At 40.9% G+C, this 25,418-nt stretch overlaps 1 protein-coding gene across 1 annotated transcript in view; it reads right to left on the bottom strand.

Moving 5' to 3' along the window:
• March3 (membrane-associated ring finger (C3HC4) 3, E3 ubiquitin protein ligase) overlaps positions 1–25,418 on the bottom strand; it is a 152,258-nt gene that overhangs the window by 42,166 nt on the left and 84,674 nt on the right. Inside the window, exon 2 of the mRNA XM_013015584.1 lies at positions 607–850. Coding sequence (XP_012871038.1) covers positions 607–794 — 188 coding nt within the window. The 5' untranslated portion in view covers positions 795–850. The remainder of the gene's footprint in view (positions 1–606; positions 851–25,418) is intronic.

Below are 25,418 nucleotides of genomic sequence, written 5' to 3'. Positions count from 1 at the left end.
CATCTGCTTTGTTCATCACATAGGAGAAAAAGTTGGAATATGTGTGAAGAGCCACAGATGGGGGGCAGTCACAGAAGGTAGAGGAGGGGACCACAGATGCTGCCTTCTTTGAAAGGAAACCTGTCTGGGGGAAGTGGCCCCCACCGTACATCCAGTGGGTGATGCTGAGCAACATGCACACTAGAATGCCATTTCAAAAGTTCTGCCATAAATCCAACCACTTTCACTTAGTTGTCTGAAAGCAGGTGCCTTCTCATTCTAGTCTAACAAAGGGCTACTTCTGTTAGCTACTGGAGACAAGTGTTATTACCATAGTAACGTCACAATAACAAATGTAAAGCAAGTAACCCCACTTGAGAGATCCTTCTCCAAATGGCTCTCTGCAAGGGTGACTTCAAGCAAAATACTCAACAGTGTGAATTTAGCTTTATGCCCTATTGCTATAGAAATGGTGACGACAGGACCTATGTACCCTTTCTTGCCCCAGAGTCCCCTCTCATCTGACACAAAGACCTGCGCATTAATTGAATTCCCTTTGGCATTTTCCATCTGACAAAGAGTTCTCTGGATCAATTATAGATTCATTTATTTCAAACGTGGTACTACCTCTGGGTGGCAAGAGTCCGCACTACTGTTGACAGCAACTGCCCGTCCTTGGCTGAAACTTGCATGACATACTGTGGCTGCCCATTCACGAGGCTGCCACAATCCTCCACGGTCTTCACCACAGGCGCAGCTGAGCTGGTGCAATCTGGCAGGACCTCAGGCAGGTGACTGCAGCGGCTGGTTGTCATGGCAACCGACAGCAATTACTCTGCTAATGGCTTCCACATTCATAGAGGATTTCCATCTGAGAGAGATCAGAAAATAGTTTACTTGGGTAGGGTGGTTAATAGAAGGAGGAGAAAAATAGGCCACTAGCATCGTGGTATTATTATTTAATAAAAATATTGGGGTAGTTCAGATATATCACATTATCTTGTTATCATTACGACAAGCATGTATGCACATGCCTGCCCTACACACGTGCCTGCACCCCACAAGAAACAGAGGATGTGATGCTGAACAGACAGCAGCAGGCATGCCTGTTTGTAAGCATTCAGGAGCCCTGCTTTCTATGAAGGATGGAAGGCCGGCTCTGAGGCCTAAATCTAAAGAGAAGACAGTAGTTCTTGCTGCACCAGAGAAGCAATAAGTCTTTGTTGACACTCTGTGAAAGTTACTAGAATTCTTATTAAAACCGTTTACAACTATTTTTTTCGTGTAAGCAATTTATTCTCCATGCAGCTTCATTCTGACATACTGGGATTAAAAACAGGGAGAGGGAAAGCAAAGACTTGGCCAAAAGGCATATTCTAGGGAAAACCTGCCAAACACATATCAATCAATTATTGTCCCACTTTTCTGAATTTTGCCCTGTGTCCCATAGTACAATTACTACTGAACACCTCTTGAAAACAAACTTCCTCTAAAAAGTTAACCCCTGTCTTAAACGGTCACTCATGAAATGATCAGTTACTGAGGTTTGAACTCAGGGCTTTGCACTTGTTAGGCAAGTGCTCTACCACCTAACCACCAATCCTATTTTTTTTTCTTCAAATGGACATTAAAACAAATACAGTGGCATCAAATTTTATACTGGTTTGTATACTACCTAAAATCCAAGAGTACTCACATCATCATAAGGAAACATGAAAGAGAATGTTAGAAAGTGACAATTGAGATCTCTATTACCAATTACAAATAATCTATTCTCACTGATCATGGCCTTAACGTCCCTGATAGACTCTATCATATAAACTTGAAGGAACTCTGTTCTTTTGTTTGGGGGGGGCCGTTGTGGGGCCTGAACTCTGGGCTTGGGCACTGTCCCTCAGCTCTTCAGCTCAAGGCTAGTGCTCTACCACTGAGCCACCTTCCCAGCCCCGGAACTCTGTTCTTGATCTGTGTGGTACATAGGTAGCTAGTGACCTCAAATGCAAAGCCTTAAGACCCACTACAGAAAGGAACCCCACTGTATCCAACAGTAGGTGGGTCAGTGTGTGATGCATAAGAAATAAAAACTTTTGAAGAAACTTGTGTCCAAAGGTGAGACAATAGAGCCCTCAGGTTCTTTCTACCAGTCTTTTCACCTCAAGCTCCACAGGGCCTGGGCAAGGTTGGCAGTGTCAGGATTGGCTGATAGGTTAATGGCTTGAATTCATGTGACTAGTAGCATGGGTAGTCAATGCCCCAGTCAAAGTAAATTAAGACAACCTTGTCTTCCCTTACTCCCCACTCCAAGACGATATTTAGGACTTCTCATTTGTTTCCTCCCACATATTTGTCTCTATGTATTACATTTGACTTGATCTATAATAGTCTGGAAAACAGGACAACTTCTGTCATGATGTACATCACATGAGCATTCTCAGTTCAGTACTTTTCAAGTCAGTGTTTCCAGGTGAACCTGAGTATACAGTTTCCTTCTTGTCAAGTACATGCTGAGCTGGCATGGTGTCCTGAGACAAGTGAACGTAATCATCATCCCCTCCTTGCTGCTGAGATGTCTCCTGGCTGTAAAGATATCTAGCTGGCCTGCATCCAGAAGCCTCTCTTTCCCACATGCTTCGTGGCCACAAGTCCACACAGGTTGGGCAAATGTCTCTACCCAGTAGCCCTCTGGAACCCACAGTGGGAAGAGACCTGTGCATACGGGGCTCTGCTCCATAATGAGACATGCAGCACGGGCAGGGGCAGTTCCAACCATGCTATTTTTCTACGCCAGTACTGAACATTCAAAGAAACACAGACACAGAGGTGGCTGGTACACAGGGTACAGTTTTGTTTTTTAAATAGGATCTGTTGCTTTATTGTACCTTACAAATGAGAGAAATGAACATCATAGAAAGAAAACAATAAACTCACTGAGATAATCACTATATATATATGTATACATTTGGGGTCGATTAAAAATGTCTTTTGGGCAGAATCGGCAGGGTAGAGTGTGTAGCTAGGATCAGAGTTCTTTTTTCCTCTTTTAAACAGAGTGAAAGTAGCTCTCAGGCCAGGAAACAAAAGGATATTAAGAGATGATCCTCTTCTAAAACTGTGTAAGTCCCTCCTCTAGCCTATGCTGACAAAACCCCATTGACATGATTTTAAATTCTCATAATGCCTCCCAGCCACAAAGTGCAGCTTCCTGGCACAGCTCTCTTGCTTCACAAGGCAGTCATAGATAAAGAGCCAGGGGTGTGTTGGCAGGAAAAGCAGACACAGTGACCTTCTTGCCTCATGGAATCATTATGTCTGGATGCACTCTGAGAATCTATTTTCGGGTTTTGTATAACTCAGCTCAGAGGGCCAGAAGCTTCTTCCCTATGCTAGATGGAACCACAGGGGGCTGGGAGGGGGAAGGGGTGTGAACTGGGAGGGGTGCGGTGTGTCAATGGAACCAGGCTCTCAGGCGGTAGGCAACACCGCTTGGGCACATTTGCTCACTTACATTAGGTCCTCATCAAAGAAAGTCTAAATGTGTGATCTAAATCCACAATAAAATGCCCTTAAAATGTTCTAAAAGCAGAGCCGCCTTTAGGTTCATTTCATATCTGTAATTTCCCTTCTAGATGATGCACTTCATTTCACAAGCAAAGGGGTATCTACCTGATCTCTCATTCCCTCTGCAGAGGGTACTGAGCACTGAGTTACACAAAAAGGGACACAAGGTCCTGGGCAAGTGGCTCAGTGATAGTGTTTGCCTAGCAAGAACAACGCCCTGAGTCTAAACCCTAGTACTGCCAAAAAATTAAAAAAAATACATCAAAGGGGACAAAAGAAACTCACCCCTTCTCCTCCAAGCAATCTAGCTCCTCTTGTGCCATCTCTGCAGAAGCTTGTACCCAAGAGCCTCTAAGCCCTCACTCAACCTAGGACCAAGCTGAATGATATTCCTTCCAGTACAATCCTGCCTGAAGAACACACCAGATATCTTCTATACACCACACACTAGAATATATTTTTATTGTTGTTATTATTATTATTTTGGTTGTTTGTGGGGCTTGAACTCTGGGCTTGGGTGCTGTCCCTGTGCTCTTCAGCTCAAAGCCAGCTCTCTACCACTTGAGCCACAGCACCACTTCCAGTTTTCTAGTGGTTTATAAGAGTCTCATGGCCTTTCTTCCCAGGGCAGGCTTTGAACCCTGACCCTCAGATCTCAGCTTCCTGAGTAGCTAGGATTACAGGCGTGAACCACCAGCACTAGAATACCTTTGACATACAAAGAGTGATGTACCAGCACTGAGTCCCAACCATCCTAAAAGAATACTGTAAATTAACAATGGCGTGGTAGGATTACCCAGAGCATAGGCATGCTTGATCAGTGTAAGGATGGCTAAGTTGGTCCAGCTTCTCAGGATGGATCAAGTCATCTCCTCAAGGAGAAGAGGAGGGGAAGGAGCTCATTATATCCTGATCTTGGTGAGAAGGAAAGCCAGAAGCTGAGATGTAGGGATGGGGAAGACAGGAGTGGACCTGCAGACTGGATACACCAATTGGCATGCATATGTTGCACATAGGGCAGTGACAAATGGCCCATTGCATTTCTGTGTCTTGTTCAGAGCCACCTGGGAAAACAGCAGGCTGTTGTCTTGGAAGCTACAAGGACTGCTAGTTTGTAGCCTGGTATTGGTCTTCCACTGATCTTTCTGCAAAAATTTCAAGCACCTTTTCTTTTATTGTTTTCTTATTAATATCAGTACACTTCTCCAGGAAAAGTAGCTTCCTCGTTCACCCAAGAATTCCTCTCCCCAAGATTTCTCAGGACAAAGACACAGTGCTGGCAGACAGTAGAATAAATACAAACTTGATGTATCAAATCACAGCAGTAGGAAAGGTTCTGTGTTGGCTGAGTTTGATACCTTGTATAATTTCTTTCTCAAGCTGAGAATAGATCATGATTTGACATTGGCCAAACTCAGATTGCACACAGTGGGAAGAGGCGGAGCTGGTGGAACAGAAGGAGACAGTGAAAAGAGAAGAGGTGGCTAAATTAAAGACAGCCTGATTAGAGAACTGTTAAGGTAAAAAAGCCTGTCTGTCAAACTGCGACTCAGGAAAAAGACAGAATACAGATTTTTAAAAAGAGGGAGACCAAACTAATCTGCAGGTAATGATTGAGTTTCTGAGACAGTCATCCATTGGTAAGTGATCTCCATGAGAACATGGCTGGCATCATGAGGCTAGGTTCTCAGAACACAGGGGAATGGATGTAAATGTGTAGGAAAGCACATCTTTCTCACCTCTTCAATCCCTGTGTCAGCAGTCTACCAGCTGCTACCCCCTGCCAAACCTCCCCGAAGATTATAGAGTTAGGAAAAGGGCTCTGTTCTTTGAGACACAACACGTCAACCTTTGCACTGGCTCACTAGCCCTACTGAAGTGAAGTCATTTGGCCTCTCAGACTGTCCTGATTATATGAAATTAAGGTATTATATTTCCTGAGCCATGTTACCTGGTTGGTTGTAAAGCTTAAAATGTTTTAAAGTAAGTTTTTCCATTCTATAGCATAGTACTTAAGGCTAAGAAACTTTCAAAACAAAAAGAGATGTTTCTGGAACTCGTAGTGTTGGAAGTACAGATAGCACGGCCCTGGTCTCATGAGGGCTTCTGAGGTGTCCTGGTGGGAATCCATGCAGGAGATAGAGATTACACAGACAGGAAATACCAGAGCTCTTTTAGAGGTCAGGCTCCCAGGAGAATCAGCTGGGACCTTACAAAACTTCCTTGCTGTCTCTAGAAGGCGGTATCTCCAGTGACCTGATCACCTCCCACTAGGATCCATTTCTTCTTCATAACCACCCCCCTCCCCACACCTTCTTCTGATATTGAAACTTGAATTCAGGACTTTGCATTTGGCAGACTCTCTACTGTTTGAGTCATGCCAAAGCCCTTTGTTGCTTTAATTATTTTTTCATGTAGGTCTCCTATTTTTGCCCAGGCCCTACCTCAGATTGCAATCCCCCTATCTACAACTTCTCAAGTAGCTGAGATGACAGGCACATGCACTACACCTGGCTTATTGATAACACAGGTCTTGCTAACAATTTTTTCTGCAATGGGCTTGTACCATGATCATCCTGATCACTACTTCCCAACTAGCTACGATTATTGGCTACACTACTTAAAGGTTTGAATAACACATTGAATGCCTCATTGGAGACCAAGTTTCTATTAGGGGTGAACTACATCTAAACCACAGCATAAAATAATACATATGACCATGCTTTTTAGGTTCCATATATCTAATTTGTGTGGGTTTTTTTTTTTTTGGTGGTTGTGGGATTTGAACTCTGGGCTTGGGTGCTGTCCCTGTGCTCTTCAGCTCAAGGCGAGCACTCTACCGCTTGAGCCACAGCACCACTTCCGGTTTTCTGGTGGTTTTTGGAGATAGGAGTCTCAAGGACTTTCCTGCCCAGGCTGGCTTTGAACCCTGATCCTCAGATCTCAGCTTCCTGAGTAGTTATGATTACAGGCGAGAGCCACCAGCCCCCGGCTTCTAATTTGTGTTTTATATTCTTGTTCTTTTTCTAGTTTAGGCCACATTGCTAACTTTGGAATATGTGTGCTGGTAGTGGGGCCTGAACTCAGGTCCTTGAGCTGTCACTCGGAGGCTTGCTTGCTCCCCAGTGATACTTTATCATTTGAATTTCTTTCCTTTTCTCTTTCCTCTCCCCTCCCCTTTCCTTCCCTCCCCTTTCCTTTCCTCTCCTTTACTTTCTTTCTTTTTTCTTTTCTTTCCTTTTTTTTTTTTTGTCCAAGACTGGGATTAGAGCTCTCGATTCGACACTTTTGTTCATTGTCTGATGTCTGACCACCTCAGCCATGTCTCCAACTCCTCACTGTTCCTTTAAATACTTCTGGTAAAAATGGTTTTGCTTCTATGCCTTTTGGCTCCAACCAAGTGTACAAAATCTTTCAAGAACTTGTTATTTTTAAGACCTTTCTTGTATAGGGCCCAGCTAGCTCAAAATTCTACTTTATTTCCTAAGGAAAAGTACAAGCCACCAAAGGATCTGGAATACAGAGATGGGAAGGCCTAGCATCTGTGCCTTTGGTAGTTCAGGGGAAGGAAACGGGGCCCTAAGTTGGAGGATATCAATGAGAAACCACCTTTTGGCTCCCACACTGTTCTTCATCATTAACACCGGTTCAGGACCCAGAAGCCTGACCTTTACATGAGCCAATCTGCTTCAGACATAGGCTTTTCTTCCAGGGACTGCATGCTCAGGGAACACAGCCTCCATCCTCCTCTAATGAGATCAATGAGTGGGTAACACAAGCCAGTTAGTGAATGAAATTGGAAAAAATAGCAATAATGGCCTGTCCAGGAACTTTCCTCTTCTTCCAGTTAGCTTTGCAGACTTTGAATTCTAAGAGCAGTCTCTGAGAACAGGAGTGGTCTTTGATAGAACATTTTCCTGGCTCTTCAGGCATGTTAAAACCAGACAGTGCACTGCATGGCTGATGAGCTCAGAGGATCGTGAATGTTGAGAGCACATGAGGAGAGATAGGATATCATACAGTGACCTTTCTTTCCAATGAAAATGGAGAAAATGACTAATTTCAAAGCCATTAGCATGTAAAAGCTGCCTATTTCTTTTGAGAACAGGACACAAAGGCTCTCCAAGGAGATTGCTGGGACATGATTACCAGCAACACAGTAGTTTCCAAAAACACGCCAAGGAGTCTATTCACTGAGAGTGTGTAGTTAAAAAGTAGCTGCTTCATTAAACCTAAATAGCCATGGCAGGGCTGTGCTTACAGACCCACGCTTCCAAATTACACATTTTTTTTTTGGATGCTTCACTGACTTCATTATGTAGAGCACAAAGTTTGTCATTCTAAATCAAGTGACCATCTAACTCTTTATAAACATGTCTATCAGAAACTTGATGTGTCTGTAGAGGGAAACATTGGCTGACCCAATGATTTTTTTCTTTACAAAAAGAGACTTTCTATTTTCTGTTATGTAGAGAGCACAGTAAACAGGTGAAATGTCTGTTTCTGAGCATGAAGGAGGCTTCACTTGGGGGTGGGGAGGGAGAACAGCATGCTCTTGAGATGTGGAAATCTGAACAAGGAACCATGGGGAAGAAGAAATCAGACTAGCATCAGACAAGATAGAAACTGTGGGACTTACTTAACATTGTTCCACTGTCCTATTTTAAAGTTAGATTCAATTATTTATCTTTTCCTATCCATGTAATTAATGCTGATTCTAGCCACAAGAGGTACCAGAGACATCAGATAAATCTTTTTTTTTCTCATTTAAAATCATTATATTTTCTCTTCATCCAGGTAAAAAAAAATCTCATTCTGCTGAAGGCAAACCAAACACCAATTATCATATTTATATGTATTTTTCCCCCAAAGAAGTTCTCATGAAATTAATTCAGATTTTGGAGGCTGTCCATTTTTGCCATTTAAATTTAATTAGATAGATGAAAATGACAATTAAAAATTCCCACAGCAATCCCGTGTGTTCAAAGACACAGCAATAGCTGAATTACACTTGTAAATAACAACTAGTTCTTACAGATTGAGCCCCGCTGAGCTGGTGAAGTGGTGGGGAAGTAGGGTTCATGGATGGGTTCTGGGGGTACAGATGAAAGTTTACACATCATCTTAAAAAGACAGCAAGGGAAAATATGTAATGGTGGTTCATGCCTGTAATCTTAGCTATCTGAAGATCGCAGTTCAAAATCAGCCCAGGCAGAAAAGTTTATGAGATGTTCCTCTAATTCACCACCCCAAACCCAGAAGTGATAAGAGCACCAGCTTTCATCTGAAAAACTAAAGAGAGTACTCTGGCCTTGAATTCAAGCTCCAGTATCAGGGCGTGTGTGTGTGTGTGTGTGTGTGTGTGTGTGTGTGTGTGTGTGTGTGTGTGTGTGTTTGTGTGTGTATGTGTGCGCGCACGCACAGAGCAAGATGCCTCATACCTGCAATCCTAGCTACTTGGGAGGATTCTGTGATGTGAGGATCCAGGTTTAAAACCAGTCCAAGTAGATAAATCCAAGATTCCTATCTCCAATGAACTGGCAAAATGCCAGAAGTAGGTGCATGGTTTAAGTGGTTGAGTGCCAACTTTGAGTGGGAAAGCCAATTTAGATCTCAGGGCCATGAGTCACCACCCCCCCAGCCTCACAAAGGGAGCAGGCAAAACAGAATAAGATATTCTTTGGTTATTAACAGGAGAGGAAAAGCAAAAGTGTAGCCTTCAAATGATATTTGGAGAGCCCAGTGCTAAACAGCCCAGCTACAGAATGACTAAAACACACTCTAAACTGGAAGTTTCTAATTTGTTGCTAGACTCATGTATATGTTCTATTAGCATGCCAGTGAATGAATACCATTGAAGGTGATTGGGAATTTCTTAGTAACTTTAACCCCATCTCCCTCTGCAGGGCAGCTAAGCATTAGTGGTACACACATGCTTACCTCCAGCATCCCTCACACCAAAAGAAAGCCAAGTGCTTAGGCTTTCTCTGTTTCCTGTTCCTCTGAGTCCATTAGGATGATTGTAAGCTTGTCCCTTGGCAGGCCAGCACCCAAATTCTGCATTCCACTAGAGGATGGTGGCTTGTGGCCTGCATATTCCCTGAAATACTTACGAACTCACAAGTATCAGCGAGAAGTGTAGCTGCACTGCCCTCCATCTGCACACAAGGACAACCACACTGCTCAGCTTGCCAAGGAACATTAAGGCAAGTGCAGAGCGAAGACCTCTTTGGATTCTGCTTTTTTAGCATTGACCTTGGCATTAAAGAAATGGACTCCCTACTACAATGCATCACATTGCTAAAAGTCCCCAAACACCACTGTTTTTCACACACAGTTGAGACCACCTATCCGAGTCTCTGGGTGTCACCACATTGCCTTTTTAAAGGTCTGGCATTAGACTCAGGTTCTCTGGGAGTCTTTGAGGGGAAAGGAGACAGAGAGGTTGGCTCTGGACCAGGGAGATCTAGCTTTGAACTGCCATTCATCTACTTAGGAATTCAAGGAAATTGTGTGACATGGAGTCCATTCCTCCCTGATCCTGAGGACATGTGTTCCTAGCACACAGAGGGCTCTGGGCAATGGTGATACTCAAGACCGTAGAGCAAGAGTCATCTCACACAGTGGAAGCTAGGCCATGGAGAAAGTGGTTCCCCCAGATCTCGCCTCTTGGTCCATTCACATAGCCTGCCTGCCTCTGCTTTTCTGCCCTGCTGTGGTCCCAGGCAAGCAAATGGTCAGGGGTGCAGATCCGACATCTTCTTTGACAGTCATATAAACAAAGGTAAAAAATTTAAGATAAACCCTAGAGAATTATGATTATGATTATTGTGCCTTAGGGACTGTTCCCTCTGAAGTACACATAAAACCTACAGATTCTTTCTCATTGGTTCCCCCAAATGGGTCCAGTTTTATGAAATGCAAGAATAAAGAAACACACAGCTAAGGACACAGTTACCTGAGATCACTTTATCACTTAACCACTTCAGTTTGTTTCCTGGATTCTTGTGAACCATGAAATTAGCCAATAGGATCTTTTGACTTGATTACTATTCTTATTTCCTACCTACCTCAACTCAAAGTACTTTGCTAATCTCTTCAAAAGAATGTCTAGAACATTATTTTCCTAACTGGAGCACATGTTGCTCCTGCACATGCTCTTGGTTTGCCTTACCTGCACCCAATTCTGACCTTAGCACACCTGCACCCAATTCTGACCTTAGCACCTGCATCTAAGCACTTGCACGTTCAGTGCTGGGTGGCCTCTTTTAGCCCCACCTGTGGAGTGCTGATTCCACCTGGCCTTTTTCAGCATGAGGATCAGCCTGCTTTCTCCCTATCCTCCATGAAAGTCAAGCATGGAAGCCTATTAGAAATGTCCAAACACATCAACCTACACAGAGGGCTCTTTGCCCATCAGAAGGTCTTCAGAAGTCCCTTAGTTCACCACAATAAATGTCCTGAATCAAATATCCAGTCTGTTCCTTTCTCTGTATAACCTATCTGCCAAAAATAATTTTATATGGACACCAGATTACATAATAATTGAAGACAAACAACTAAATAACACACTGAGGGTTACACTTTTCGATTTTTATCTGACTCGTTTTTCTTCAGAACAGACACAAAATTACACTCTTAATGGCAATAGTGTGAGTGTATTTTTCTATTTTCATAGCACTATTCATTTTCCATTTTCAAAATGCCTAATAAATACAGTAGGTCTTTACTGCCTTACAGGGTGAAAAGAACAGTTTTACTCCCATTTACTTTATGGGCTTAAAACCTCTGGCGTGTCACAAATTAACACAGTGTTCCTGAGGATAGTGTTTTATTCTGGAGTCTCCAATTTCACTAATAATGTGAAAAACACATGTAGCCAGATAAGTCCCTAGAGACCAGCCAGTGCACACTGCCGAAGAAAGCAAGTTATTCTAGCTAAGCTCAGCACTAGCTTTACCACTGGAGACTGTCTCCCAAATTCTCCACCAACTGCCTGATGCGAAGCAATGACTTGGTTTCTAGTTACTTCCTGCAAAGCCAACAGAATAGTTTAGCTTTTTTGTTTGTTTGTTTGTTTTGGATCCGGTCGCGGGGCCTGAACTCTGGGCCTGGGCCCTGTGCCTCAGCTCTTCAGCTCAAGGCTAATGCTCTACCACTTGAGCCACAGTGCCACTTCCGGCTTTTTTCTTTTTGCTTATGTGGTGCTAAGGAATCGAACCCAGGGCCTCATGCATGCAAGGCAAGCACTCTACCACTGAGCCACCTTCCCAGCCCCAGAATAGTTTAGCTTTTTAATGAAGGAAATCTTAAGAAAAATAAGTAAACCAGATGGTGTAGGGGCATGCACCTGTTAGTCTGAACTACAGGGGGGAAGCACAGAGAGATTACAACCTAAAGCTGCCCCTGGACAGGAACTGGATATTCTATTTGAAACAAACAAACCAAATCAAGCTAAAACAACAACAACAGAAAACTAAAGCAAAATGGACTGGAAGCATGACTCAGTAGTAGAGCAACTGCCTAGCTAGCATGATGCTTTGAGTTTAAGTACTACCAAGAAAAAGTTTTTTAAAAGAATCCAGAATTTGTGGCTGGGAAGGTGGCTCAGTGGTAGAGTGCTTGCCTCACATGCATGAGGCCCAGGGTTCGATTCCTCAGCACCATATAAACAGAAAAAGCCAGAAGCGGAGCTGTGGCTTAAGTGGTAGAGCGCTAGCCTTGAGCTGAAGAGCTGAGGGAGAGCGCCCAGGCCCAGAGTTCAAACCCCACGACCAAAAAAAAAAAAAGGAATAATCAGGTAATAACTATTTTGGTCATAGTTCCTATCTTGTCTGTAAGCAAGGAGATGCCTAATATCATCCCTGAGAAAGATTTGCTCTTCTTTTCCTTCGTATGCTATCATAAGAATGTTAAATAGAATATTGTAGAAAATCCACATATATCAGATTCCAATGTAGAAATTGAATCAAGATTTTGTCACTTTGTTTTAGCTTTCTTCCTTTCCTCCATTCTTTTTTCTCCTTTCTCTATCTCCTTCCTTTTTATCTTTCCAATTAAGAATGTCTGAGCAAATCCTAGGAATTATGTTATTTTACCCCTTCAGTATGAATAAAAAAAATCAATTCTTAAGTCACCACAGAGCCATTATTCTACCTAACAAATATAATAATGTTTCATTATTATTGAATCCCTAGATCCTCAATTGCCCTTAAAAAGTCCTTTATGATTAGTTTGTTTACATGGCTCAAGTTGTACATATCACATTTGGATTTATGTATTCTAAGTCTCTCTTATCCATGTACAGCACCTCCCTTTCTTTCTATACCTTCTTCCCTTGTCATGTTGAAGTTGTTTCTACACAGCTTCTCTGGAGCTCTGTCCCAATGTCTACTTTCTTAATTTGGTCCTTTTCTTGTGGTACTCTTTACTTGTTCTTCTATCCCTTATATTTTCTAGAACTATATGGATTTGATGAGTTTCAAGTTCAAGTTGGGCAGTGAAAAATTCATGGACGGTGCTGTGTGCTTTATAGAATACCACATATAATGCAAGTAATGTATGGCTACCCCCATTTTATTGGGCTTGGGGCCTTTCTATTCATGTATTTCTATAGGCCTAGTGACTGCATCTGTGATGACAGCTGCCTGAATTACTTACTTTACTTGTGGCTACATATATATGCTTTTCCAATGATAACTTCCTTGCCCCAGTCAGTGTCAGAATCGTTTTGCGAAGCATTCCTTCACCAATTGTACAACTTGGTTGTCCTGAATTACAATTTACATACAAAAAGCATGATTTCCACTTAACTCTTTTCCATGATTGATAAAATTGAGAGGAAGGGATTGATCCAAAAGTATAGAAAACTGGATGGGTGGACTCCAGGGATGCAAATGAAGCTGATAATATAGTCTCTTCCATCTCATTACTCTCCTCCTCCTTTTGGCAATACTGAGAGTTGAATCTGCGTCTTGAAGTTGCTTGGCAGGGGCTCTATCGGTTGAGCTCCGCCCCTAGCCCTTTTCAGTACTCTTAAGTGGAAGACCCTCACCAGTTTGGGTGTCTAAGACACTTGTCCTCATGGGTGACAGTCTTCCCTTCTTCACACTCCTGTACACAGAGGCTTTCTGTGTTTATGGATTACCATGAAGATCTTTTCTTTTGCTTCCTGCTGTATAGATCATTGGTGCCTCTTGCCCCCTGTAAGGTCCCATGCTCATATTATTTATTAGATACCCCAAACAGGTAGAAGGGGTTGGACAGATCTAAGGCCTCTACAGACCATTAGTCGGTTTGTGCTTCTTAGACTTTGACTTCGATCCATTGGGAATCCATTCTTACCCAATGAAGTTTGCAGGTACCATCTTGCTATCCTGTGTGAGCACCATGACACACACTGGGGATAGCTTTTTCCAGGGCAAGAATATGCACGAATATGAGAACCTGTTCTTCTCTCTAATAAGGGTTAAACCTTTAGGCCATTCATAGGAATTCCCCACAGATGCATTTATAAGCCTTCTTTACGGCGGACAAGTGTCTCTGAAACTGACAGAAATTTCTGTTTTACAGGGACATTTTCGGCCCATTATCATCTTGTTTTACTGACAGACATGTGTCAGGCAGACATTACAGTAGAGTGATAATGGGAAGATAATATGCTGGCTCTGTCCACATATTTCAAGGGGGAGGCATTCAAGAAAAATGTGGATTTTGGGAAACCTCGACACTCTATTTCTATTCTAATGAGTGTAGAAAAGCAAAGCAGCAAGAGGAGGAAGATCAGAGATTAGAGGAGACCCCTAAATGACTCTTCAGATGCCAGTGTGGGGTGGCTGGTCTAAGAAGGGGACTGATGAGGAAACATGCCATGCTGAGGTGCTTGGGCGAGGTTGGAAGAGCTCTGTTCTGCCTTCACTGAAGCTCCGCGAAAGCTGCCGAGCCAAGAACTGGCAGAAAGCATCTTCTAGGACTCTAAGTGGAGGCCTTGTGCACATTCTGAAAAAGCACAATATTTTCTTTGGAAACAGGTGAAAGAAAAGTGTGAGCGTTCTAAATAAACGAACAAAACAATTCAGTTCTTACTGAGAATCGTTCTACTGAGTGGTTCTGTATTGAAAAACAGTATTGTACTTATGAGTGGCTTTCCATGTATATTTTCAGGTCTTGACTTCTTGAGTAATGCAAACCAAACATATCCTCACCAACACACACACATACAGACATTAGACAAAGCCATTCATACACACACACACACACACACACACACACACACACACACTTCTTGGTAATGATAAGGGGCAGTGGGATTTAACTTAGGTACTTTACTCGCTAGGTGTCATATCCTCAACTTTTTTTTTTTTTAACATAAGCCAGTTTTTGGATAGGGGCTCTCATTTTCCCCCGGAGCTAGCCTTCTCTATGATCCTCCAATTTATGCCTCCTCATAGCCAGAATGGCAGGTGTGTACCCTCACATACAGCTATTGCTTGAAATGGGGTTTAGCTAATGTGTTTTGCTAGACTGGCCTTGAACCTCAGTCCTTCTGATCTCCACCTCCCAAGTAGTTGAGATTATATAAGTGAGCCATTATACTAAGCCTAAAGCTGTCTTTATGCTAACAATTCACCAGATACTCTTACCATCCTAGAGATTAACTGAAATATAATCTCTACTGCAAAATTCTAATGTAAGCATAATGGGAAGAAAGGAGGTGTCATTGAATCATGTGGAAATATTCAATCTGACTAAAATAGGAGCAGGAAAGCACCAGCTTCACTGTACTGCTGTAACAGACGTTACCTTAAAATACCTGCTTGAGAACCGGACACAGGAGGTGTTTGCCACAGGTCAATCTTGTATAAGTTATTTAACTTCTCTGTATGTAAATTTGCACAACTGTGGAAAAAGGGAAAGTGACATCCTTACTGTCACTGAGGATTTACCTAGTGAGTGTTGGCATGGTGGTAGCTCTCATTGTCAGTATATTACATATAACTTAGGAGAGGGATTGATAAGATCCTGTGACACTGGGCTGGGGAGAGACCAGAACAAACCTGAAAACACTGGGTAAGACTGAAAATACACACTCAGCCACGTAGAAATCCTTAAGAAACTAGGTATTACCAGAAGGTGAAGTGTACAGAGAACATTAATTAAAACACAGCACAACTACAGTATGAAAACCGTCTTCCCTTTGCTTTTGCCTTTGAGCATAAATATTAGGTTCTGGGAAAAGCCAAATGGCTCACCACAGTGCTGGGAACTTTCCTTCTGTCATTCTGAAGACTAGGTACCATTTTGGCCCCAGAGTGGTGTAGCATTTAGTGAAGGTACAGAGGAATAAACAGGTCTATGATGGGTTGCATTTTTATATGACCACACAGCCTCATGCACTAGGGACTTGATTTCCAGCTGGTGGGGCTTTTGGAATGTGATTGGATCCTTAAGGAACTAACCATTACATTCATCACTAACTTGTTGGATTCATAACAGGATCACAACATTGGGAAGTGGAGAAAAATAGAAGCTGGAGGAGGGTGGGTTTTTGTGAATATCTTGTTATTGGTTACTTTCTGTCTCCCTCTATTTCCTGCCTATGATGAGATGAAGAAGCTACTTTGTCACATGCTGCTACCACTATCATATTGTTCCCAAGGATATGGGGCGAACAAACCATGAGCCCTTTGAAATAATGACCTAAATACATAATTCCTTTTTTTAAACTTTTTTCTCTGAGGTTATCTGGTCCGAGATGTGAAGTCTGACAAATATAGACATTGTAAATCTCTGTACTTTCTTTAACAACAACAAAGGGGAGATCGCAAGCTGAAGTATATTCCACTCTAATCAGTTGATCCAGTATTCACAGGGAGCAGGCACTTCCTTACCTTGCTTACTCAGCGTTTAGCACAGGGCCTGTCTGGGTGTTACTAGCTACATTAGAGTGGAATTTATGGCTTTAAAAAACACAAGGGGATATACTAAAGGGAAGGGAAACTTACAACTGACAGATATCTAGGTCATAAGAATCTGGATGCTTGAAAGGGGCGGGAATACTATTGAATCATGATCTTTATTTAAGTTCTACTTTCACGGTGACATATAATATGCATTCTGTCTGCTAGGGGAGAATGTAACCAAACTAATCTGAGATGACAGTGCATATGACGCAAACAAAGTTAGCTGATCTATCTAGCTTGCTCTCTTCATAAACTGGATTCATTTCTTAGATTTACAAATGATGATCCTGTTAAACAATGGAGTATTCTGCTGTAAAGATGGTATTCTCTTCAGTATCTTTTTAGAGCTGGTAAGTGGGTTTGATGAATACAAAACTAAAGGCTGAGAGATTTAAAAGTTACACAAATAATGAAGATGAGTTCCTAGGTGAATTACCCATTATTGTAAATGTTTGGGGATATTTTCATTAAAAACAGTAAAAAGGCCATCTACAGATACTTGTGTATCTACAAATGATTGTAAAGTCATTGTCTTTATTTCTTTGTAACGCCCACAAGCCTCTTTTATTAGTTTCAAGAAATACAATTCCAATGTGCTTCAGTAAACTGCATTTTTTTTAAAACCACAGAAACACACACAGTTGGTTTTTTTTTTTTTTAAACATGAGCAATCTTCTTTAATGGCAATGTAGTCATTGGGAAAACTAAGGCGTACTTCATGGAACTTCCTTTATCTGATAGCCACTCTCTACCTTCTTTTCTTACAGTATTAGGACCTACTGCTTTTTATGAGGTTCTGGTATGTAATAGTCACTTAAAATAGTTTCTGACTTACTGTATAAATAAATGAATTCACTGCTTTTTTTTTTTTTTTTTAAGACAGCATCTCACTACGCAGTCCCAGCTGGTTGAACTCATGTTTCTGCCTCAGTCTCCTGAGTGGAATGGATTACAAGAATGCCACTATGCCTCATTTTGAACTCATTATGTTTTTTAAATTTTAAAATATTTTTATTGTGATTATAAAGGTGATGTACAGAGGGGAGACAGTTACATAAGTCAGGTAAAGAGTCCATTTCTTTTTGGACAATGTCACCCCTTCCCTTGATCTCTCCCAGTTCCCCCCTCCCATCCCCACCCACAGTTGTATAGTTCATTCTCAACATAGAGTCTTGGGGGGACCACTGCTGCAATTTGAACTCATTATCTTGATAATAAATTTTCTCTCCAGATCATCACACAGTCATAAAGCAGACTTAGACATCCTGCTTAGAAATATAATACTTTGATCTTTATTTTATTTTATACTTATTTTTATTTTATAATACTTTTTTCTTTATTTTATTAAAAAGTTAGTTTTTAGAATTTTTAGTGTATATTGTTTGCATAAAAAACATTGAGTTTGGGGGCTGGGAAGGTGGCTCAGTGGTAGAGCGCTTGCCTTGCATGCCTGAGGCCCTGGATTCGATTCCTCAGCACCACATAAGCAAAAAGAAAAAAGCCGGAAGTGGCGCTGTGGCTCAAGTGGTAGAGTGCTAGCCTTGAGCTGAAGAGCTGAGGGACAGCGCCCAGGCCCAGAGTTCAGGCACCACGACCGGACCCCCCAAAAAAAAAGAACAAAAAAAAACATTGAGTTTACTGACATTTTCATTCATCATAAAATAGTGAGTTTATTGACATTTCCACGCATGTGTATAAAGTACTCTGGTTGTATCTATCTCCCCCATTACTCTACTTAACTCCCTTCCTTTCCTATTGACATGTTTCCTATTTCCTAATAGCCACCCCCTTCTAATTGCATGCCTCACCTTTTTTCTCTTTTGTCCTACCTTTTTTTACATTCCACATAAGGAAGCACACATGTGACAATTGCTTTTCTGAGACTGGTTAACATGATGGCCCCTAGTTCCATCCATTTTCTTCAAATGACATTATTTCATTCTTGCTAGGGCAAAAAAGTCTCTGTGTATACATATTAAATTTTTTCGATCCATTCATCCATTGATAGGCAGGCTGATTCTGTAAGTTGGCTATTGAGAATAGTGCTGCCAAAAATGGGTGTGCAAATATCTCTATTGTATGCTGACTTTGATTTCTTTGGACAAATATCTAGGAGTAGTATAGTAGGGATATATGATAGTTCTACTTTTAATTTTTTGATGAACCAATCACACTGATTTCCAGGATGGTTGCACTGATTTACATTCCTACCAACAGTAATATGGTTTTTTTTTTTCTCCCATCCCTCTACCCAAATTCTCACCAACACTTGTTTTTGTTTCTTCAATGTTAGCCCATCTGACCAGGGTGAAATGAAATCTCATTGCTGTTTTGATTTGCATTTTCCTGATGCAACTTAACTTTTAAGCAGTTTAATTACTATGTTATTGGCTAGTTGCCTTTCTTCCCTTGGACATGAATGATCTTCATGTTCATTTCCAAACTTGAAATCAGTTACTTCTATGTAAAGATCATTTAGAAAAATGAATAGGCAGGTCACGAATTTGAACCATTAACTAAAAAATGCTTGCAAATATCTCTAAAACAAAGCATTTTTTAGTTTGTTCCTACTTGCTATGGGCACAGAGTCTCTTGATGTTGGCATGGAGAGTACTGTTGAAAGAAGTAAAAGAAGAAATGAATGAATAACAGAACATGGGCCAAAAAATACTCCAGAGGCAAAGTGATTTCCATTTCCCCATCAATCCAGGATACTTCTAAAGAGCAAAAGAGGAAGTACCATATTCTAATGGAGATATCAACCTGTCGACCAGGCCCAGGTCCCCAATTCCCTATGTGAGGTGCAGTATAAATTGAGTTGTGTTTCTAGTGCCCTGATTTAACTCATGTATTTATTTTCCCACTGGAAACAGACCAGTGGTTAGAGATGGAATGGTACCAATATTTTCATATCAAAAATACTAAAAGTGGCTGGGCTACTATGAGCGGATTTTAGAATAAAACCACCACATAGCTGTTTTTGTTTGTTGTAACGTATCATGCTTACAAGTTAATGAAGATCTGTATGTTATTTCTGAATGGAGTGAGGTAGTAGTGAACCCACTAGGAATAACTACTGCTAAAGAAAACAATTTTTGTTGTCATTCAGATAGGCAGACAGGCAAAGATGTTGGATACAGTTGTGCAGGCATGATGGGTAATTTTATGTGTCATCTTAAACTGGGCCACTAAGTACTCAGAACATTATTCCTGGTGCTACTGTGAGAGTGTTTTTAGAGGAGTGCAGTGCTCACTATTCCATTGGGTAGACTGAGTAAAGAAAATTACTCTGCCAGGAATTGAAGGCCTGAATGGAACAAAAAGGCTGAGCCTTCTCTGAAGGAGAGCAAGCTCCTGCCTGCCTGTGTAACTTCCATCTGGGTCATCAACTGTTATCTAAAACATAATACTGGCTCTTCCTGTGCCTTTGGCCAGCTAGCCTTTCTAATAGAATATGCCATCAGCTTCTTGGCAAAAAAGCTTGTCAATTTCAAATCTTCATTGTGTGATCAAATTCCTTGTTCTATACATGTGTATAGAAGGTACATATATATGCATATATACACACATTATCCCTATGGGTTATTTTCCTGGAGAAATATGAAGAACAAACAATTTTAAAAGCATGTATAGCCTGTATATGTGTGTGTACACACATATACATATAAATGTACCTGAATCATGTGTTGCTTAATGATAGGGATGCACTCTGAGAAATGTGTTGTGATTTTTATCATTGTGTGAACATCAGAGTATCGTTATGTGAATATGATGGTCATAATATATAACAGAATCTTATGGAAGAGATATTCTTAGGGGACCACTACTGACAATTAGGTCACCAAAATGTTGTTAGGTGTATATGACTATACTAACACATAGTTTTCAGATTTGTATATTTAAGAAGCTTCCCAATTACCCACTTGGTTCTACTCAGAGAATGGGAAGATTAATCTACATATTGTCTGATCTGAGAGAATGGGTGACGGGGGTGCCGCAGACTCCTCTGAACACAGATGGTGAGTGGATGCGTGTGCACAGACACACAGTTAGGCAGTATATGTCAATAGCCACAAAACAGTCCTGCCTTTCCTTTCGGAGGCCTATTTTTTAGGATATAGTATTTGAGGACTTTAATCAGAAATGCAAACAAGGACTTACATACAACCAGCCATGCTTTTTTGTATTCTACAGAGTTCCTTTCTAGTAGCACATGATACAACTGTCCAACAGTTGGGGAGAGTATGTCATAGATTATTGGTGGGACTATTAATCTTACTTTTGTACTAAATGCTCAATGTCATTGGAAAGTAGAGCATGAGGTATGTGGGGAAAAATGGGACATGCAAGTACTTATACTTTTAGTTTCAACTATAATTTATCAAAGAAAGATGATATATCAATTTGTGAACAGGGCTTCTCCTTAGGTAGCAAGTGATTCTTATTTTACTTTGCTTATGCCTTTTGTATTTTCTAAATTTCCTAAAATAAAAGTTATTTTTATTATACATAGAAGAAAAGGTTGAATATATAACATTTTTATAGTCCTGGAGAAGAAGCATATCAAACCACCTCCAGAGAAAACAAACAATAAATACAGAAATCAAATCTGAGCAAGTCCAACCCAAACCCAAAATGTCCACGCCCTCGTCATAAATAAACCAAAAAGGGATAAGAAGGGCTAAGAACTTTACAGATCTCCGGAGAGGAGGGAAATTCAACAGGCTCCCTTCACCTCAGCTTGCTCCAGGAAATAGCTGGTTTAGTGAGGAGACTCTTCAGGCCCTAGGAACACTCTGTTCTTTGCTTTAGGACCACAATCCTGTCATTCACTGCCCCCCTTCAGCATCAAGTCATCTCATCAGCAATATGTGAGAACGAAACCATTCTCTGAGCTATAGCAGGTGTTGTCAGAATAAAAAGAAGGGGTAAATTCACAAATTCTCCCTAGGACAGCACTGTAACAAGTTAACAGTCACCAGTGGTTACCCCCTGATCCCCCAATGGCCCTCTTCCTTAGCTGATGCCAGTCACAGATGTCCAGACAAATTAAACTACTGTTTTCTCTTGTATAAACACAATGAGGCTAAATTAACATTTGGTTGATTTTTTTTCTTTTCAGAAATATGCCGATTTAAATGAAAAACCTATATACTAAAAAAGAGTCATATTCTTGCTAGAGAAGACAAATTTATAAACAGGAGCTAGCTGCAATAATTTCCCAAGCTTTATAAAATACAATTTGTCATGCCTTTGTGGAACTGATACATTCCAAGTGCCTGACCAGCAATTGTACATTTAAACATGTGGTCTTATGGGAACTGTTGGGATGGTCGTCTCTGTTTCACTAGCAGAAAATTAAAGCCAAAGGATTTGATGAGTTTTTCAAGCACCCTAAAGTTACTGGAAGAATCTGATTAATTTCCTTTTTAATCCCAATTTCTTTAATACTGGTTAAATACCACAGGCCCTGAGTCATTTTATTAGGGGGTATGATAGTGGGGTAAAAAGGAAAAGTAAGGTAAGAGGAATAAAAATAAAACACCCACCCCCAAGTTAGACTTAACCAAGATGGTCATTTCTCTAAGCAATGACCAGCATATTCCACCAAATGCCCTGAGTTTCCTAATCACTCTGAGTAAGACTACAGGTCTAAGGAAAAGGACATGTTGTTTTGATAAGACTTGGATTTCACAACAGTAAGAATTCTGGCATTTCATGCTTGGAAGACAGTGTGTCAAAGTTTCGGGATTTCATGATTCAGTCACTGATATCAGTGAGCATTGTTTTTTTTTTTTCTATCCACATTTTACTAATTTAGAGAAGAGTATAACAGAATTCTCAGCTCTGCTGCACTGATGTCACGGAACTTCTTTTTAAAGTAGCAATGAACAGATCAAGTGAAAAAAGCAAAGCAAAGCATAACAAAACAAAGCAACAACAAAACAAGTAGGAAGAACTACTAGAAAATAAATACAATTTAAAAAAACCTTCCCGCTAACTTACTCTCTTTAGTATTCATCCCCAGAGGTACATGCTGTGGGTATGGCTTCTCTATCTGTGAATTATAATGCATTTTTCTAGGTATCACAACTCATCCCCTTCCCATCTTCCACAGTGATTTAATTTCTCCTGCACTGAACTACAGAACTAGAAGCAAGAGAGTTTAGGGAGCTGTCCTACTGAATTACAGAAAATTAGAAGTAGTTTGAGGGAAATAACTTCACAGGTACTTTACAACATAGAAAATGTAATATTTCCTCCATTTTGGAGAGGCCAAAATAAATAATTTTCCTTCGTTTTTACACACAACAAGAAAAAAAATACGGCAATCTCTTTTGAAATTTAGTATTTGAGGGAGTGGAAGAGGAACTAGAAGGTTGTCTCTCATTAATACAAATGAATCCTGTGAATATATTGGCTTTTGAAGTTACATATGGCAGTTTTACTTAGGAAACATGACCATAAGCCAGGCGCCCAGTGGCTCACGCCTGTAGTCCTAGCTACTCAGGAGGCTGAGATCTGAGGACTGCAGTTTGAAGCCAGCTGGGACAGGAAACTCTGTGAGACTCTGATCTCCAATTAATCTCCAGAAAACAGAAGTGGCACTGTGGCTCAAAATGGTAGAGCACTAGACTTGAAATAAAAGCTCAAGCCAGGTACTAAGTTTAAGGCCCATGACTGACAAAACAACAACAACAAAACCCCAAAAAGAAAGCATGGCAGTAGTTTCCAGAGGGTTCTCTGTTTTTGGGGTAGTAGCACTTGTGCAAGTTCATGTTACCACTGATTCAACAGGAAACATAACTTTGTAGTAGAACTGATTTTATCAGGTGACTCTCATCTTAAACATTGTTATGTGTTCACTGACAGCTCCATTCCTTGGGTATTTCTTCCCTTTTTGAAAAGGTTATGTGCACGGCGGCCACACAATCCTTCCCTTCTGCCCTTTCACTTGAAGGCCAGCCTCCCTAGGTGGCGTGAACTATGTGGCCAGGGCTGAAGAAGCTCCAGCTGTGGTTAAGTGCACTCACCACTCCCCTGGCAATGCCTCATTCTTCATTTTTTTTCTCATCCTGACTCTTTCCACATCACTTGTGCTGGGTGATCAGCCTTTACCATGGCTCCTTTTGGGACAAGGCCTAGTACTAAACATAAAATAGAAATCTGTAATACCTTGGTGGGACTGGAAGAAATTCCTGCTAGCACTTTTGAGATAATTCTTTTGTGATTATTAATGCCGGGGATTCTTCTGGACTAAAAATACTTAAGCCACAAAGATAAAACTGAATAGAAAAGAAATATAAGTACTGTAGATTCTTGCTATTCATGGTAATACTCTAGAAATTGCTATAATAAATTAGTGTGAGCTCTGAGTCATTGTTCCTTGGAGAAATATGGGGTTAGGTTCCTATGAGCCCTGGCTACATTTTTTTCCATCAACCAACATATAATCTCCTTTATGAGTCTCTGTTTAAATATAATTAATTATTATATGTTGTTGATTCATTAACACTGAAATCTTGCCTGATAACATGGCTGCATGACTCTCATCAAATGCATATATATTCTCTGCAAGACATGTCATTCTTCTTGCACAAAGAAACAAGAGACACAATTTCAACATTGCCCTAGGAGGCTATTTAAAACAGTGAGATTACTACCCCAAAGCACAAATATGTGGCAGTATTGGACCCCGGGAAGGCAGAATGCTGCCTTGCTTGCCAGCAGGGAATGTGTGTGGAGGGTGACTTAAGCTTTTTAACCATTCTGTGTATGTATGTGAATGACTGAATTTGCTTTGAGTATTTATTGAGGAAAGGTATACAATATTTTAATGAATAAGGGAATTATCAAGTATAAAATCCATGAAAAATAAAGATTTACTATGTAAGTTCTTTTTCTTTTTCTCTTAAAATTCGGTCCTAATCTCATTTTTTCTTAATAATCTCAATAAGGCTTTCATACTAAGCAGTGAGAAATACATTTGTTTAAAAACATGGGAGCTGGACACTGGTGGCCATGTTTATAATCCTAGCTATGCAGGAGGCAGAGGTCTGAGGCTCGCAGTTTGAAGCTAGCCAGGAAGAAATGCCTATGAAACTCTTATCTCCTTAACTGTCAAAAAGCCTGAAGTAGAACTGTGACTCAATTGGTAAAGTGTTAGCCTGGAGAACAAAAGCTCAAGGACAGGTTTGAGTTCAAGCCTTAGGACACTCACACACACACACACACACACACACACACACACACACGCACGCACGCACGCACGCGCACACACACACACACACAGGCGCATGGGCAAAAAAATGGGAGTTAGAATCCTTGATTAAAAAATTAATAGATAATGTGGTGGGGATCATATAAAACAATAGATTCACAAAATGTCTTCCCTTTTCTTATTTTAGAGAAGGACAGTCTTTAGTCTGACTTATAATTATTATTTAGTCTGACAAATATGGGAGTTAATTTTTGTAATCCAGGTAAAACTCCCACTAATACGTTTATAACTTACTCTGGAAAAGGTATCGTCACTGGCTGAGTGTGATGACTGACACCTGCCATTCCGGCTATGAAAGGCAGAAAGAAGGACCATAAACCAAGATCAGCCCAGATTAAAGCTTGATGAAAGTTCATTTCCACAAAGAAGATGATACAGCAGTATATGCCTGTCACCCCAAACATGTGGAAGACATATTCATGACAATGGCCCATGGTTGGCCATGGGCAACAATGTGAGATCCTATCTAAAATATAACTGAAGGAAAAAAAAGGGGGAGGGAGGCTAGAAGGCTGGCTTCAAATGGTAGCATGTCTGCAAAGACAAGGCCCGGAGTCCCAACTCCAGTGTAGAAAAAAAATGAAGAGAAGGAGGAGGAAAAATGGAGAAGTAGGAAAAGGAAGATGAGGAGGAGGAAG

Source organism: Dipodomys ordii, unplaced genomic scaffold, assembly GCF_000151885.1.
Source record: "Dipodomys ordii isolate 6190 unplaced genomic scaffold, Dord_2.0 Scaffold27, whole genome shotgun sequence".
Classification (NCBI taxonomy): domain Eukaryota; kingdom Metazoa; phylum Chordata; class Mammalia; order Rodentia; family Heteromyidae; genus Dipodomys; species Dipodomys ordii.
The sequence above is the reverse complement of the archived record's forward strand: the minus strand, read 5'-3'. Positions and strand labels throughout refer to the sequence as shown.